The 16686-nt window shown below is 43.9% G+C and overlaps 2 protein-coding genes across 11 annotated transcripts in view; one reads left to right on the top strand and one right to left on the bottom strand.

Annotated features, from left to right (window-relative positions):
* Positions 1–3286, top strand: part of dnai7 (dynein axonemal intermediate chain 7) — a 36591-nt gene extending 33305 nt beyond the window's left edge. Inside the window, exon 17 of the mRNA XM_066667123.1 lies at positions 3161–3286. The gene's annotated coding sequence lies outside the window, so the exon portion shown is untranslated. The remainder of the gene's footprint in view (positions 1–3160) is intronic.
* The window catches only part of lrmp (lymphoid-restricted membrane protein), a 32907-nt gene extending 20383 nt beyond the window's left edge, over positions 1–12524 (bottom strand). For 6 of the 10 annotated variants that reach the window (XM_066667111.1, XM_066667117.1, XM_066667118.1 and 3 more), the window contains exons 1-16: positions 12300–12524; positions 10944–11530; positions 9525–9635; positions 8813–8993; positions 6904–6962; positions 6726–6801; positions 6483–6641; positions 6104–6221; positions 5730–5780; positions 5423–5500; positions 5263–5319; positions 4257–4316; positions 3821–3879; positions 3594–3729; positions 3129–3263; positions 2914–3015 (exon numbers count right to left, since the gene is read on the bottom strand). In XM_066667111.1, coding sequence (XP_066523208.1) covers positions 2914–3015; positions 3129–3263; positions 3594–3729; positions 3821–3879; positions 4257–4316; positions 5263–5319; positions 5423–5500; positions 5730–5780; positions 6104–6221; positions 6483–6641; positions 6726–6801; positions 6904–6962; positions 8813–8993; positions 9525–9635; positions 10944–11520 — 1959 coding nt within the window. In that variant the 5' untranslated portion in view covers positions 11521–11530; positions 12300–12524. Of the gene's footprint in view, positions 1–2913; positions 3016–3128; positions 3264–3593; positions 3730–3820; positions 3880–4256; positions 4317–5262; positions 5320–5422; positions 5501–5729; positions 5781–6103; positions 6222–6482; positions 6642–6725; positions 6802–6903; positions 6963–8812; positions 8994–9524; positions 9636–10606; positions 10679–10943; positions 11531–12299 lie in introns of those variants that run through there. The other 4 variants (XM_066667115.1, XM_066667116.1, XM_066667120.1 and 1 more) reach the window with 4 other exon arrangements.
* Positions 12525–16686: the final 4162 nt, after the last annotated feature.

The following is a 16686-nucleotide window of genomic DNA, read 5'->3' as shown; positions in this document are numbered from 1 at the left end:
AGGGGGTTCTAGGGGTGTGTTGAAGAATCAAAAAGGTCCATTAAAAAAAAAAAATAAAAGTAATAATATCCTCGTGGAACAGGCTGATTATTAACTCGCATTCATACACAACAGTACCACATGAGGTGGCTATTTGGGGCTTCACAATAATGACACACGTCCATGTTTACATTAGGCATCAGCCATACTGCACTGGCCACACTACACAAGTATATTTTAATCTGCAACTTAACTAGAAGAGCATAGAGAGGGTATGTATCACCAGCTGCTGTGTTTGTAAAGTGTTGAGCTGCACCGCTGTACCCCACACGCTCTCACTTCTGACCACAAAGTGTCACTTTCAGCTTGATGTAAGTTCTTCCAACAGTTGAGAAGAAAAAATAAAATAAAAACGTAAGTGTACGGCACGTACGTGTTGCTGGAAATGTCAGAACCACCAACTTTATAACAGCTATCTGCATTTCTGGGCTACAACGCTAACAAAGTGAGAATTAAAATCTGGAGAACACTGACTGCTCCTAGTAAAGAAGTAATCGTGGCCATCCAATCAAGGTCAGAATTAAAGGACACTCACCCAGATTAACATATCCATGCTGCTTCTTAGCATTGTTAGGATTTAGTCACAGCCTGGACTGTTAATAAGCGGGGAAAGCTGTTCTACACCACACACACACACTGAACATGGCATAGTTAGTTACATAATGTGTTCTGAGTACCCCTCAGAGATTAGAATGGACAGTGGTCTTATGTAATCCAATTGCTCATGCATAGAGCAGCAATAAAATTTTCATTTATAAACACACACACACATCCACAAACTCCCTCTTTATCTCATTCTTCCTCACTCCCCCTGAGGTATTTTTACATATTGCTAAATGTCATAACTGTACACTGTAATGTCTCAGAAGAGTTACTAATGATTCGCTCATATTTCAACGACCGGTTCTTTGACTAAGCTTCTTTAATAAAATGAGATAAATGTAAAAGTGAAGAACCTTTTCACAATTTGAAAGAACACCTATGTTTTGCATGAATTGAAATGAAATGTTGTTATAGCTATTTTCATGGTCTCTATAACCGTCTCAGAGAAATAACTGTGATAAAACTATACTCCTTTATTACTTTTAATCATTTTAAGATCATCTTATGCCACGGATACAACAATAATATGATAGAATAAGAGTGGAAATACACCCCTTTAAAGAGGAATAAACTTTTAAAAATATAGTTAAAATATGCGCAAAAATTGGAACTGGAATATAAAAATATTTAGGGTGTATTATATATTCATTCATTATCTGTAACCCTTATCCAGTTCAGGGTTGCGGTGAGTCCAGAGCCTACCTGGAATCATTGGGCGCAAGGCATTAATGCACCCTGAAGGGGGCACCAGTCCTTCACAGGGCAACACACACATTCACTCACACCTACGGACATTTTTGAGTCGCCTACCAACGCGTGTTTTTGGACTGTGGGAGGAAACCGGAGCACCCGGAGGAAACCCACGCAGACACAGGGAGAACACACCACACTCCTCACAGACAGTCATCCAGAGGAAACCCCATCAGACACAGAAAGAACACACCACACTCCTCACAGACAGTCACCTGGAGGAAACCCAGGCAGACACAGAGAGAACACACCACACTTCTCACAGACAGTCACCCGGAGGAAACCCCATCAGACACAGAAAGAACACACCACACTCCTCACAGACAGCCACCCGGAGGAAACCCATGCAGACACAGTGAGAACACACCACACTCCTCACAGACAGTCATCCGGAGGAAACCCCATCAGACACAGAAAGAACACACCACACTCCTCACAGACAGTCACCCGGAGGAAACCCACGCAGACACAGGGAGAACACACCACACTCCTCACAGACAGTCACCCGGAGGAAACCCACGCAGACACAGGGAGAACACACCACACTCCTCACAGACAGTCACCCGGAGGAAACCCCATCAGACACAGAAAGAACACACCACACTCCTCACAGACAGTCACCCGGAGGAAACCCCATCAGACACAGAAAGAACACACCACACTCCTCACAGACAGTCACCCGGAGGAAACCCACGCAGACACAGTGAGAACACACCACACTCCTCACAGACAGTCATCCGGAGGAAACCCCATCAGACACAGAAAGAACACACCACACTCCTCACAGACAGTCACCCGGAGGAAACCCACGCAGACACAGAGAGAACACACCACACTCCTCACAGACAGTCACCCGGAGGAAACCCACGCAGACACAGGGAGAACACACCACACTCCTCACAGACAGTCACCCGGAGGAAACCCACGCAGACACAGGGAGAACACACCACACTCCTCACAGATAGTCACCCGGAGGAAACCCATGCAAACACAGGGAGAACACACCACACTTCTCACAGACAGTCACCCGGAGCGGGACTCAAACCCACAACCTCCAGGTCCCTGGAGCTGTGACAGAGACACTACCTGCTGCACCACCATGCCGCCCTCTTTTTTATAATGTCCTAAATAAATACAACCATTGTTTTCAAACAAACTGACTTAAGGCCACAGGACAGAGACCAGAACGGTGTGTGTCTTAGAAAAAATATATATAAATAAATAATAATAACCCACACAAAAGTAAACACAATGGAAATTAGAATTAGGATCAGAATCATAATCACTTTATTAGCCACTGTTCTACCACACAGAAGAATTCATTCTCTGCATCTAACCCAAATGGTGCAGTGGGGACCAGGCCATGGCTGCCCTGATACTGATGTCTGGAAATATTATTTAGGAAATGTCATATATTGTATGCTAATTCAATAGTAAAATCCTGGTGACAGCCCTATCATGGATCGATACCAATTAATCTTAGAACATCCGAAGACAACTACAGGCACAATATCTGTTCACCTGTATCTTAAGATCACTGCTGTTGTCCTGAGCTTCCAGGCTCTTCTTAAGGCCTCGGAATGATGTGAGAACAGCAGTTGTATCCTCTTCAAGCTCCCACCTCTGAAACACCACATGCACACAAAGTCCATACAGCGTGAACACAAGCACTAAAGGGGACCGGTGAAACTTTTAAAAGCAAGAATGCTGTACGAAAGCTGATTGACTGCAGTTACCAATCTACTAATTAATGTTTTAATCTCCACAGACATCTGCTCAGGCGTCTCTTGAAGAAACAGAAGGGCCTTGCGGTCCAGCGTCTCATCCAGAGTCGAGGCCACACAGATAGAGGAATATAGATGATCCGCACCCTACAAGCAAAAAGTGAAGAGGCAGAGCTCAGTAACAAGTGCTGTATGCATGTGTCCCCTTGTTCTCCTAGCTATTTTGCTCATGTGAAAACAGAAGGTTGATGCTTGCATGTTTTTACTACAGTCAAAGTAGACAAAGCAGTGCACACAATGCGCCAAAAATAAAGCACTGTTCATATCTAGAGATATGGCATTGATTTATATGCTGTTGTAGAAAAGAGCTAATGCTATTAAACAGCGGTTAAGAGCATGTGGGTGTTCAGACGGAGCGATCCACTCAAAATTATGGCCGCAAAACAATCCACAAAATAAAAAAGCGCTATAGCAAACCTCAAGAGGATTGTGCTGTGCCAGGGCCAACTCAGCCTCCAGAGAACCCGAACTGGTCTGATTCAGTCTGTACGCCAGGGAGAGAGCAGAACTGTATGCCATCACATACAGAAACACACAGAGGTGTCTCAGATCACTCACATACAAAGAGGAATGGAATATATTAATAACTTATGAAGTGCGAGAAAATGTGGGTAATAGAAGCCTAAGAAAGGTGTGTTTCTTACATGTCAGGCTGCATCATCTGCATCTGGCTCTCTAGCTTTCTCTTCTCAGCTCTTAGCAACTGTAGAGAGCAATCAAAACATCTCAGAATCATCATCGTCGCTCAAGAATAAGTATGTGATAAACATCCCAGTAAACAAGGAATGTCCCTGGACGTTTAAAATAGGTCTAAAAGTAGTCTGTCCGTCAAGGACATATTTTAAACGTCAATGGACGTCCAAAATGCGTTTTATACAAGTAATTTATTTCGGGACCAATTAATAACGTCAATGGACGTCCAAAATACGTCTAATAGTCGTCTTTTTAATGTCTGTTTGGACGTCTTTTCAACTTTCATTTTCAACCTTAAGAGAACATTGATTAGACGGCAGTCATTACGTTATTTCAACGTTGAATCAACGGCTAAGTGTTTACTGGGATAGAAGGAAGAAGTTTTACTTCTGTTACTGACGAATACTCCATCACAGCAGCCTTCAGTTCATCTATCTGCCTGGATTTCTGGAGACATGAGAGGAAAGATAAGCAGGTAGGGAAACAATGGCTGTCTCAATAATCTGTAAACAATGATCGCTAGACTGCTCCCTAAATACTGCCCATTTTTCTGTTATGCATAGGAAGAAGGTCCTTATAGCTGCATCAAGCGTATTATATTATTATAATATTATCCATAGATCACAGAAATATCACACAAAATATTCCACCCAGAAAATATAGTCAATAATCATTGCTTCAATCTTTTCAAGTTGAGCCTAATCTTGGTTCAAGTTTGTGTCAGATTACATCACACACGTCTTAAGCTAACGTTGCGCAAGCTTCAGATTAATTTCTGCCTTCAAATCATCATTTGCTCCCTGTCTAAAGCCCTAGGTCCAGATTTAAACCAAGCAACTTGTGCATCACATCTATGTTAAGTGGCCATTTGTGGTCAAATTTTGAGAGGGGAGCAGTGAAGGCTAAATTAGGCTAATGCTAAGTTAGCATCAGTTTGCTAACAGGCAACACTTGTAAATGCTGCAATTAATAGACAGAACATGACATGCATGTAGTTTATGAATATTTGCGTTCTGTGTATTAACACAGAGAACTGCATATTGTTTTTCTGTTTGGCTTTGTTAGCTGTACAGCTATTAGCAGCTAGCAGAGCATGATTCGTGTTATAGCAGCAGCTGCATACAAATGGATTTAGATTTTTCATAATAGTGGTAAGGTTTACAAAAATTTCTTCTCCATTTTTTTCAGCTTCCTACTTGGAAAACATCTGGTTGCGGTTCTCTCCACACACTACACTTGTGATAAATATTCTAATTTAAAAAAGAAAGCATTAAAAGAAGGAACTCTAGGCTCTTCACTACCCTGCAGAGAGAAGGTTAGTCTAAGTAGACAACGGGGTGTTAAAACAGATACTAAATGCAGGTGGGTATCGTAGAGGTAATGACAGACTTACGTCGTGCATTGCTGTATCCTTCTCTGCTATGACAGCATCAAATGAACGGACCTGGGCCTGGAGGGAAACATCCAGAACCATCAAATTTCACCCTTCTAAATTAGATATACAAATTTCCATGAATGATACAAAGTCATAAGACGTTTGAACAAGGCCCAACCTGTAAATCCATATTGAGATCATCAAGTTTCTTCATCTTCTTTTGCAGCTCATCCATCTCCAAAGACATTTTGATGTTCTTGTTATTGGTTAAGACAGTAATGATAGCAGAAATTGTGTGGTATGTCATGGGAAAAGAAAAATATAGCAGGATCAGAGACACGAGAAGAAAAATATACTATTTGTTAAAGTCATTCCTTTGCCTGAAGAAATATCTCATGTGCTTTGGCCTGCTAAAAAATGACCACAGACTAAAATGATTCATTCATACTGATTAAGAACGTTGGATTGACAAAGAGAAGCAATACCTCTTCCTGCTGAGAGGAAATCTTCAGAATTAAAGCTTGGTTCTCTCGTTCCTTTGAGTAGAAACAAACAAAGTAAAACAGGACTAATTGAAAAGTGCCCTCATACACATCACAAACTGTCCCCATCTGAGAATAAATATACTCCATACTTCTCGAACCTAGACTGAATCCAGCACATAATAATGTATAGTCCTAGCCCCCTGAGAGTCTGCGCTACACAACTTTTACAGGGTGGCACCTGTAAAAAATAAAGACCTATGGCAGTAGTGGTGTCTAATAAACTGGCAAGGAACATGCACTGAAGTAAAGGCAGCTATGTGCAGTCATACAGCTGTGTTTTACCTGCTGCCTGTTTGAGCAGTCTGGTGGCTCACCATTTGTTTACTCTGAGCTGAGGCTCGTGCTCTGCTCTCTTCTGAAGAGCTCAAACCCAGCTTCATCTCCTCTACCTCCTCCTTCAGCATCCACTCCTTTTGCAGTAGCTGCTCCCTCCTGTGGATCATCAGAGGAAGTGAAGCAATGAAAGAGGGTTCAAACGTACACAAGGATGCAAAAGAGCAGCACATCGAATTATGCAAACAAGTCATACATTTCCTGCAACAGCTCCATGCTGTTTAGGGTTGCAGTGGGTCTGGAGCCTATACAGAACACACCCTGAACAGGGCAACAGTCCATCACAAGGCAGACAACTGACTGAATATTTGGAGGTGTATTAAGAGAGAATAGTGACTATAGCAAGGATAGATAGCGTACACTTTGGCCTGAGACTTAAGCTCCTCATTTTCCTCAGTAAGTTTATGATTGGAGTCCTCCATTGCCTCAATAACCTGCTTCAGCTTTCGAACCTCTTCCTGAAGCTTCTGGTTATTAAACTGCAAGTCAGCCACACAGAACACCAAATCAGACGTCTCGCTGCAAAACAAGACACACGTATATAAGCAGGGAAAAAAATGCCATTACTATCATGCAGGCTTAGTAAAGAGCAAGAACACTTACAAGTCAGCTCTGGAGGTCTCTTCTCCGAAAGCCTCCAGACTCCCTGAGGTCATGTTCAATAGAATTGATCTCCTTGCTAGAGAGAGAATGAGAGAGAGACAGAGAAGTAATGTCAGTATGAAAAAAATAGACAATCATCCAGTAAAGACCCCTGTGGAACATCTCTGTAGCGTGTCACCTGTGATGTTGTCGGGCAGTTTAACCACTTCTTGCGTTACGTCCTCTTTTCCATTCTTCCTGAAAATCAAACAAAATGTCTAGACAGATCTGACATAAATCCATTAATATATTTCACTTATTCTGATAATGATTGTAGGTGCAGCAGGTAGTGTCACAGTCACACAGCTCCAGGGACCTGGAGGTTGTGGGTTCGATTCCCGCTTTGGGTGACTGTCTGTGAGGAGTGTGGTGTGTTCTCCCTGTGTCTGTGTGGGTTTCCTCCGGGTGACTGTCTGTGAGGAGTGTGGTGTGTTCTCTCTGTGTCTGCGTGGGTTTCCTCCGGGTGACTGTCTGTGAGGAGTGTGGTGTGTTCTCTGTGTCTGCGTGGGTTTCCTCCGGGTGACTGTCTGTGAGGAGTGTGGTGTGTTCTCCCTGTGTCTGTGTGGGTTTCCTCCGGGTGACTGTCTGTGAGGAGTGTGGTGTGTTCTCTCTGTGTCTGCGTGGGTTTCCTCCGGGTGACTGTCTGTGAGGAGTGTGGTGTGTTCTCTGTGTCTGCGTGGGTTTCCTCCGAGTGACTGTCTGTGAGGAGTGTGGTGTGTTCTCCCTGTGTCTGTGTGGGTTTCCTCCGGGTGACTGTCTGTGAGGAGTGTGGTGTGTTCTCTCTGTGTCTGCGTGGGTTTTCTCCGGGTGACTGTCTGTGAGGAGTGTGGTGTGTTCTCCCTGTGTCTGCGTGGGTTTCCTCCGGGTGACTGTCTGTGAGGAGTGTGGTGTGTTCTCCCTGTGTCTGCGTGGGTTTCCTCCGGGTGCTCCAGTTTCCTCCCACAGTCCAAAAACACACATTGGTAGGTGGATTGGCGACTCAAAAGTGTCCGTAGGTGTGAGTGTGTGAGTGAATGTATTCCCGCCTTGCGCCCAATGATTCCAGGTAGACTCTGGACCCACCGCGACCCTGAACTGGATAAGGGTTACAGATAATGGCTGGATGATAATGATTATTCACCAGAATAACAAGGAGTGTTGGTAAAATGCCTACTCATGATACAAAACAATACAGTATGACCTACATCTTTAAAGGAACACTAGGTGTGAGTTGGTATATGTGCTCCTGCGTGCCTCCTAAAGTTTATTCATTCATTGTCTATAACCACTCATCCAACTCAGGGTTGTGGTGGGTCCGGAGCCTACCCTGAATCACTCGGTGCAGGGCAGGAACACACCCTGGAGGTGGCACTAGTCCTTCGTACGGTTACAGACACTCACAGATTCACACGTATGGACACTTGAGTCGCCTATCCACCTACCAACATGTTTTTTGGACCATGGGACGAAACCCACAAGGACACGGGGAGAACACACCAAGCTCAGACAGTCACCTAGAGCTGGGCTCAAACCCACAACCCCTAGTGTTACATAGTGCAGTTTTTGCAGTAGCAAACAGAGGCTTTATTCTCCCTACCACAGGTCAGTGGAGCATCGCAATGATTTTAAAGCTTTAATTTTAAGGTAAAAATACTACCTGGAGTTGCACAATCAATCAGTATTTGGTTCAAGTGCAGATGGAACGATAGCACTATAAATCCTTCAAAGTTCTCAAATCCATATGAGATTTATGTAGGAAATCCAGTTAAGTCCATTTAAGCGGTTTTAGAAAATAAGTGAATCAAAAAGTTGGCAGGCAAACGAGCTTTTAGTTCAGTCAATTCACTTTAAACTTTACCTTGAATCTTAAGCACCAGCCAAATCCGCCTGACATTAGCCCATATCCCCACATCATCAGAGTCAATTACAAGTCAATTTAAACAAAGCCAATCTATTCTAAATCAACACTACACTGCTAGAAGCCACAGCATTACCCGGGCAAAGAGTGGCACAGCTTTAGTGACTATATTGGGGTTGTATTGGAACAGATTGTGTGCACACGCATGTACCGCTGATTGCGACAGTCTTCAATCCACTCCTTCATAATGGCATGGTAAGTGTCCAGGTCTATGGAGATGTCCTTGTGTTCAGGATCCAGCATGTTACACAGTTCCTCCAGGCCACTGTCCTCCGAGGTGCGACTGGTCGTGTGCCTTAAGAAGTCCACAATGTGGGATACATACACTTTACCTGAAACAGACACGGTCCTGGTTACTATAGCTACTGCCAGCAGAGAGCATGGCCACAGAGCACAAACAGGAGCCCAGAAGGGTAAACAAAAAAACAACAACAACAACAACATCATACTCTTTAGGAATCAACCTCTCAGAGCTGTTGTGTAACAGAGTGTGTCCGTGAAGTACTGAGATATATTCTTAGAGGACACAAGTACCTATATTATGTGCTTTTAAATGTGACCCATTAATAATAATAATAATTACAACTGCTTATGCTGGGATTTTGTTATCAATCATTCAGATATGTTCACGGCCTTGGCACTGGATTCTTTGGAGGGCACCCACTCGCATACACTGACGATAAAGAAGGCATAATAACTGAAAAATATCTTAAAACAGATGCATTTTGAAACTGTTTTATCATAAGAGCTATTTGCTTATGATTTGACTGGGTCACATGCCTATGAAATGCTCCATTCTTTTGATGTGTGTTATGATGTCGTGTGCATTGTTTATAAAACTGTGCTTTTGCATGAATGTCTACCTCTGCACTGAGTGTCACAAGCCTGAAATATGGTGTCGAGCAGGTCTTCCTCACAGATCAGGCTAACCTCAGCCATATTGTCCTTCTTGGATTCAGACAGGAAGAAAGTACCTAAAGGAGCAGGGGGGGGGGAAGAACACAAGATCAATTAAGAATATTTGTGCCAGTCATAGAAACAGTAAAAGAACAATGCCAAGTATACGTGCCCAAATGCCATTTTTCAGAGTACCACATTTACCACAATGTTCCACAACATACAAGCCTTTCTTGAATTAAATTCCCAGAGAAGCACTAGGCTAAATGCTGAGGAGTTAGGCCATCACAATTATGTTTTTAGCTGAAAATGAATTCCCATATAAAAAAATTTTCTATGACTGTTTGTGAGGAGTGGGGTGTGTTCTCCCTGTGTCTGCGTGAGTTTCCTCCGGGTGACTGTCTGTGAGAAGTGTGGTGTGTTCTCCCTGTGTCTGCGTGGGTTTCCTCCGGGTGACTGTCTGTGAGGAGTGTGGTGTGTTCTCCCTGTGTCTGCATGGGTTTCCTCCGGGTGACTGTCTGTGAGGAGTGTGGTGTGTTCTCCCTGTGTCCGCGTGGGTTTCCTCCGGGTGACTGTCTGTGAGGAGTGTGGCGTGTTCTCCCTGTGTCCGCGTGGGGGTTTCCTCCGGGTGACTGTCTGTGAGGAGTTTGGTGTGTTCTCTCTGTGTCTGCGTGGGTTTCCTCCGGGTGCTCCGGTTTCCTCCCACGGTCCCCTCACGGGTGAGTGTGTGTTGCCCTGTGAAGGACTGGCGCCCCCTCCAGGGTGTATTCCCGCCTTGCACCCAATGATTGCAGGTAGGTTCTGGTCCCACCCTGAACTGGATAAGGGTTACAGGTAATGGATGGATGAATGAATAAGAAAAACTGGCATATCTATTAATTAGCTAACTTGAGTTGATACCGATAATAACTGATAAATTAACCCTAAACCTAGCTTAAATATATTACTCACTGATTCATATAAACGCTCAAAAGAGACCGAGTGCTTGTGTTTAAAATACAATGCTTGTATATGTGCTGCAAACATTGTAATGGCTTCATATAACTACCAGTTTAAAGACAAGGACACAGTGCCACGGATGCAAAACACCACTCTCGTGAGGTACCAAAGCTGTGAGAACTCCAACGGGGTATGTGAACTACAAGCCTGATCCATGAAGTACACTGACATAACCGTTACAGGCCTAGTAGCTGTGGTTCTCCAGGGTCAAGACCTGGTGGAAACCATATTATGCCATTTTACATTAGCCGTGGCTTCGATTTTGACCTAGTCCTAAAGACACAGTATGACATAGATCCCCAAAAAACACAGCACGTGCATGCACTGGCATTTGTCAGCTCCCAGTGAACGTCTTTTGACCAACAAGGCTGGGTACGTCAGCTCACTTTCTGCGATGTTGGAGATGTCTGAGGAGGAAAAGTTCAGGTTGTAGGGGAACTGTCCACGGGCTGAGGGTACGGTGCCCTTCTTCTCACTCTGTATCTGCGTGGATGAGGGATAGTGGGAGTTAAAGTTGAAATAAGCTTCCCCGCCCTGTACAGCAGGTGTGGAGCAGCATTGTTGCCAGGAGCGACTATAACCCGGGGCCACGCTCCCCTTCTCTCCCAGCGTCTCCAGCCTGTTGTTGATGGTGTAAGTGGAGTTGGCGTTGACGGGTGTGATGGGCATACTCATGTTAGCAGTAAAGCGGGAAGTCAGATGAGCTGCAGGGTTACTAGTGGGGGTTAACAAGAGAGTGGACCCCTCGTTGTCAGCTTTGCCGTCAGGCCAAACACAGCGCTTCTTCAGTATGACCTCCAGGTTGCGGCGCAGGCCTGTGTGGGGGCTGTCGTAGTTGTTGGTCTGGAGCTTGGGGATCTGGAAGGGAGAGTTAGCGTCTTGGTCGCGCCGCTGGATGGTCTGCAGCTTGCGGCAGATGCTGTCCACAGGGTTGTGCCGTCTCGGGGTCACACCCACGTCCATGATGAGAATGCTGAAGGGAGAGAGTGACCATTTGGAGGAATAGAGTGGTATATGAGAGTCTCTCAAAACATCAGTATGCACATATGCAAGAAACAACTTTTTAACACAGAATATTATAACAACAACAACATCTGTCCTGGACAAACTGAGTAAAACAGGCATTGAAATTCACCGATAATGCCACTGGGTTGAACATATGAGCCAGGCCAGTACGTTTCTCTGCTATAGTCTCTTTAACTAGCCTTTTTCAATTTTATTTATTTATTTTAAGAGAAGTGCACTGTGCAGTGGTTCCCCTAGAGTGGACCTAGGGCCCTTGTGAGGGGGCACAGAAGGGCAAAGGCATGTTTGAGCACTCCTAGCACTGTGTGTCAGAGTGGTGGCCATGGGAGTAGCCATGTGTGGGTCTGGCCCACCACCCAAAGTTAACCAATTCTTATCTACAAGGGCATTACAGAAACATTTTGGGAACTGCTAAAGACTAAAGCAGAAGTAAAAATTGAAATATACAAAGCTGCTTGCTAAATGAGGCAGGGACTGAATATAGCTTTTTAGCTTCTCAGCTAACTGATTATTTACTACAACACTGTATCAAATCAATCAAAATCCACACAGACTTGTGGGCGGAAGTGTGTATGCCTTGTCTTCCTGTGGTGGTCTACGCTGGTTTGTCATACTCGTGACGCAAACAAAGTAAATGTTTGATTTACTGATAAATGCTTGATGTGATTGTTGACAGCTTTTTAAGTCATTATTTTAGAACTATTATCTGTACTTACCTTTACGTAACTGCTGTCAGTGACCTCACAAAATGTCCACCCAACCTCGATTTATCAAATAACCGAGTTAACTGTGACCAAACCTCACCAAACAAACACCTCTGCAGCAGGTGTGTAACGGGCAGTGGGTTTATTTTTTTATGCTCTTCTGGATTTTTGAAGACTTGCTTACGTTAAGTGTGTGTTCCTAGGTAAAAACTCAACGTTTCTGAGCGCTACAGTCCCAAACACACCTGTCTCGAATTTCTAGAATAAATCACCTGGACTCGGCGGGAAAGCATGAGCTGTTAAAACCTCGTGCACACTGCCCCCGTGTGGTCTGTAATGTGCTTTTTTTTTTTTTTTTTTTTTAAATTATGTTCAACTAGTGATATATATATATATATATTAATGTCTTAACATTCATTAGAAATTCTTGTGAGGCTGGACAAATAATATTATTTAAGTATAAATTTAAATAAAAGGAAAAACTATTATTGAACATGTGTGAGTGTATTAACAGCCACAACGTACACACAGTGGCTCAGGAAGGATAACAGTGATCACATGGTATTTTTGGTCAACTATAAATATTATATACCAGAGACTGAGCAAGGTCATCTCTAATTTATACCAACCCCTATATTCCCAGGGTCTTTTATTTACTCCTTGAAACGTTTAGGAAACAGTCTTGAATTTCTAGTGCCTCATCCTCCTACAACACACCCTGTGATTCCTCATTTCCTCCATTTTCTAGAATACAGCTCCAGGGCTGAGCCTCAAATGGTGATGGAGATGAACATGCCATATTATATTATACACTGCTGTGTCTGATCCAATTATACCTGCTACCTGGGGATCCTGCGTTGGACCTGGCCATTGAAAATGGGGCAAACAAAGTATGCAGAGCAACAGGTGGACTACAGTTTGTAAATGTAGAACTACAATGTGTTCTTAGTTAGTGGAGAGGTGGTCTTAATGTTACGTCTGGAAGGGTCCTTGGGTTATGGTTTCAAACCCCAACTTGGGACACTGTCGGTGAGGAGCTTGGTGTGTTCTCACTGTGACTGCCTGGGTTTCCTCCGACAGGTAAAAACACATGCTGGTAGGTGGACAGGCGATTCAAAGTGTCCGTTTATGTGAATGTGTGAGTGTGTGGTGCCCTGTGATGGACTGCAGCCCTGTACGGAGTGTGTTCCTGCTTTGTGGCAAATGATTCTGGGCAGGTTCTGGAATAAAAGGAATGAATAAATGAATGCATGAATTAATTAATTAGTTTGGGTGGGTTTTGTTTGTTTATTTCATTGGCCATGCTTCTGAATAAGTTAAACCCTTTTGGATGAATATTTCAGAGAACAAGGGAGTCTCCTCGGTTAAAAATGTTACTCATGATACGATTTGAACTGCAATGTATAAACAACACTGTGAAACATTACCACAACTGACAGTGAAATATTTCAGCAAATCCTCAAGGAAAACATCCATGACCTTCATTACAATATTTTAACATGCGCTCATCAACTCGCCCCCATTGTTTCCCTTCTGAGAATCTAGTGCCATTTTTAGAGCTGTTCCATTACTGCATTAGTTCAAATGGAGAAGGAATCACCATGAATTTAAAGTAGCAGGCTTTAAGTCATTGATTTATTCTTTAATTTTATGAAATTATTATTATAAGCACTGCAGTGCTAGAAGACCTATTGTTTTTCATTCATTCATTATCTGTAACCCTTATCCAGTTCAGGGTCGCGGTGGGTCCAGAGCCTACCTGGAATCATTGGGCGCAAGGCGGGAACACACCTTGGAGGGGGCGCCAGTCCTTCACAGGGCAACATACATTCACACCTACGGACACTTTTGAGCCGCCAATCCACCTACCAACGTGTGTTTTTGGACTTTGGGAGGAAACCGGAGCACCCGGAGGAAGCCCACGCAGACACAGGGAGAACACACCGCACTCCTCACAGACAGTCACCTGGAGGAAACCCATGCAGACACAGGGAGAACACACCACACTCCTCACAGACAGTCACCCGGAGGAAACCCATACAGACACAGGGAGAACACACCACACTCCTCACAGACAGTCACCTGGAGGAAACCCACACAGACACAGGGAGAACACACCACACTCCTCACAGACAGTCACCCGGAGGAAACCCACGCGGACACAGGGAGAACACACCACACTCCTCACAGACAGTCACCCGGAGGAAACCCACACGGACACAGGGAGAACACACCAAACTCCTCACAGACAGTCACCCGGATCGGGAATCAAACCCACAACCTCCAGGTCCCTGGAGCTGTGTGACTGCGACACTACCTGCTGCACCACCACACCTCCCCTATTGTTTTAATTTATATAATCAAGCTGGGCTTTATAGGGTTAACTTCTCTACCTGGTGTGTCTGTATAGTGATGTAAGTACGTTTCCGCTACTAACCAAAATTCTGTAACTTCTTAAACAATGATTCACATTACAACATGTACTATCTAAAGGTGATTGTCAGTTCTACTGGATGGTCCATTCCTCCATGTGACCCAAACTAATGTAATCCAGTTAAAATATTTCATGATTCATGAATAGGACAAGTCCCTAACAAATCTGTTGTAACTGTGCTGAATGTTGCAACTCTGCTGAAAGACTTAAGGCAGTATTCCAAGTTTTTTTTTCTCCTTTTATGTGAGTCCCTGCGCTAAACCAGAACACTGCCAAGAACAGGTTATGGTTTCAATGAGATCTTTATTCTTTTTATGATGGAGAGTTAGTTTTTGATTTGTTATATTCTTATCGTATTCACTGTGTAAACACACAGAGCCAGATACTATATCTATAACAATGTGTCAATCATTTTCTTCAAACACATGCAGTTTCCTGATGCGTTTGGTGAAATATCTTGGTGGAATATTTCTCATTGTCATTCATTACATAAGGATTTGAGTCTTTGGAAGCAGTGGGGGCCATCTTTCAAATGCCAAGTGGCACCAAATAACCTTAATCTGGCCATAGGCAATAGACTCCATCTCCATTGATATTCTCCCCTGCTCACAAAGGGGTAAGAGTCACTCACTGCCTGTTGTTACATTATAACTGTATAAAGCACAAGTTAGTTTAGTCTTATGTTAACTTGGCTCATGTAGATAGTTAGCCAGCTAACATGAATAATTAAACTGGTTCTGCACATCAGACGTATTCATGCTTTCAGGACTGGTTCTGCATTATTCTCACTGTTTTGTATATTTTATTTTAATAATATGCATTTTGAATATGAAGGATGCCCTGAAGATCAGAAACAGCTTTGGGTTCTTTCTGTGGGATCCTAGTTTAAATACATCTGTTTGTAGTTTGAATTAATGGAATCTAGTGTTGCAGCTAAATGCTGCTACTCGCAACTAAACGCATGCTGACATTCAACACATACAATATTTTTACTGTGTGTACTTGTGTAAACAGAACAGTTCTGGTTTTGGAAAATCCCACCGGACTAACATTATGTTTGTTCAGCAGTTTTAGCCCAAGCAAATTCACACGTCACACACTACTATCTTTTCATACTTCAGACACGCTTAAAAATTACACTACAGGAAAGCCATTAAGAGTGATGTGATGAATTAAAAGTTAAGGAATTTAAATTTCTGAACATTCTGAATTGTGATGTTCCACTAAAAGGAGCATATGGTCCAGGACTAGGCTGAATCCTGCTTAGGAAACTACCACATAATGTTTTTGTCCTTTATGCAATGTAATGATAAACCATGACATTCATTCATTATCTGTAACCCTTATCCAGTTCAGGGTCGCGGTGGGTCCAGAGCCTACCTGGAATCATTGGGCGCAAGGCGGGAATACACCCTGGAGGGGGCGCCAGTCCTTCACAGGGAAACACACATATTTACTCACACACTCACATCTATGGACACTTTTGAGTCGCCAATCCACCTACAAACGTGTGTTTTTGGACTGTGGGAGGAAACCGGAGCACCTGGAGGAAACCCACGCAGACACAGGGAGAACACACCACACTCCTCACAGACAGTCACCCGGAGGAAACCCACGCGGACACAGGGAGAACACACCAAACTCCTCACAGACAGTCACCCGGAGGAAACCCACGCAGACACAGGGAGAACACACCACACTCCTCACAGACAGTCACCTGGAGGAAACCCACGCAGACACAGGGAGAACACACCACACTCCTCACAGACAGTCACCCGGAGGAAACCCACGCGGACACAGGGAGAACACACCACACTCCTCACAGACAGTCACCCGGAGGAAACCCATGCAGACACAGGGAGAACACACCACATTCCTCACAGACAGTCACCTGGAGGAAACCCACGCAGACACAGGGAGAACACACCACACTCCTCACAGACAGTCACCCAGAAGAAACCCATG

Source organism: Hoplias malabaricus, chromosome 4 (genome assembly GCF_029633855.1).
Source record: "Hoplias malabaricus isolate fHopMal1 chromosome 4, fHopMal1.hap1, whole genome shotgun sequence".
NCBI classification, from domain to species: Eukaryota; Metazoa; Chordata; class Actinopteri; order Characiformes; family Erythrinidae; genus Hoplias; species Hoplias malabaricus.
The sequence above is the reverse complement of the archived record's forward strand: the minus strand, read 5'-3'. Positions and strand labels throughout refer to the sequence as shown.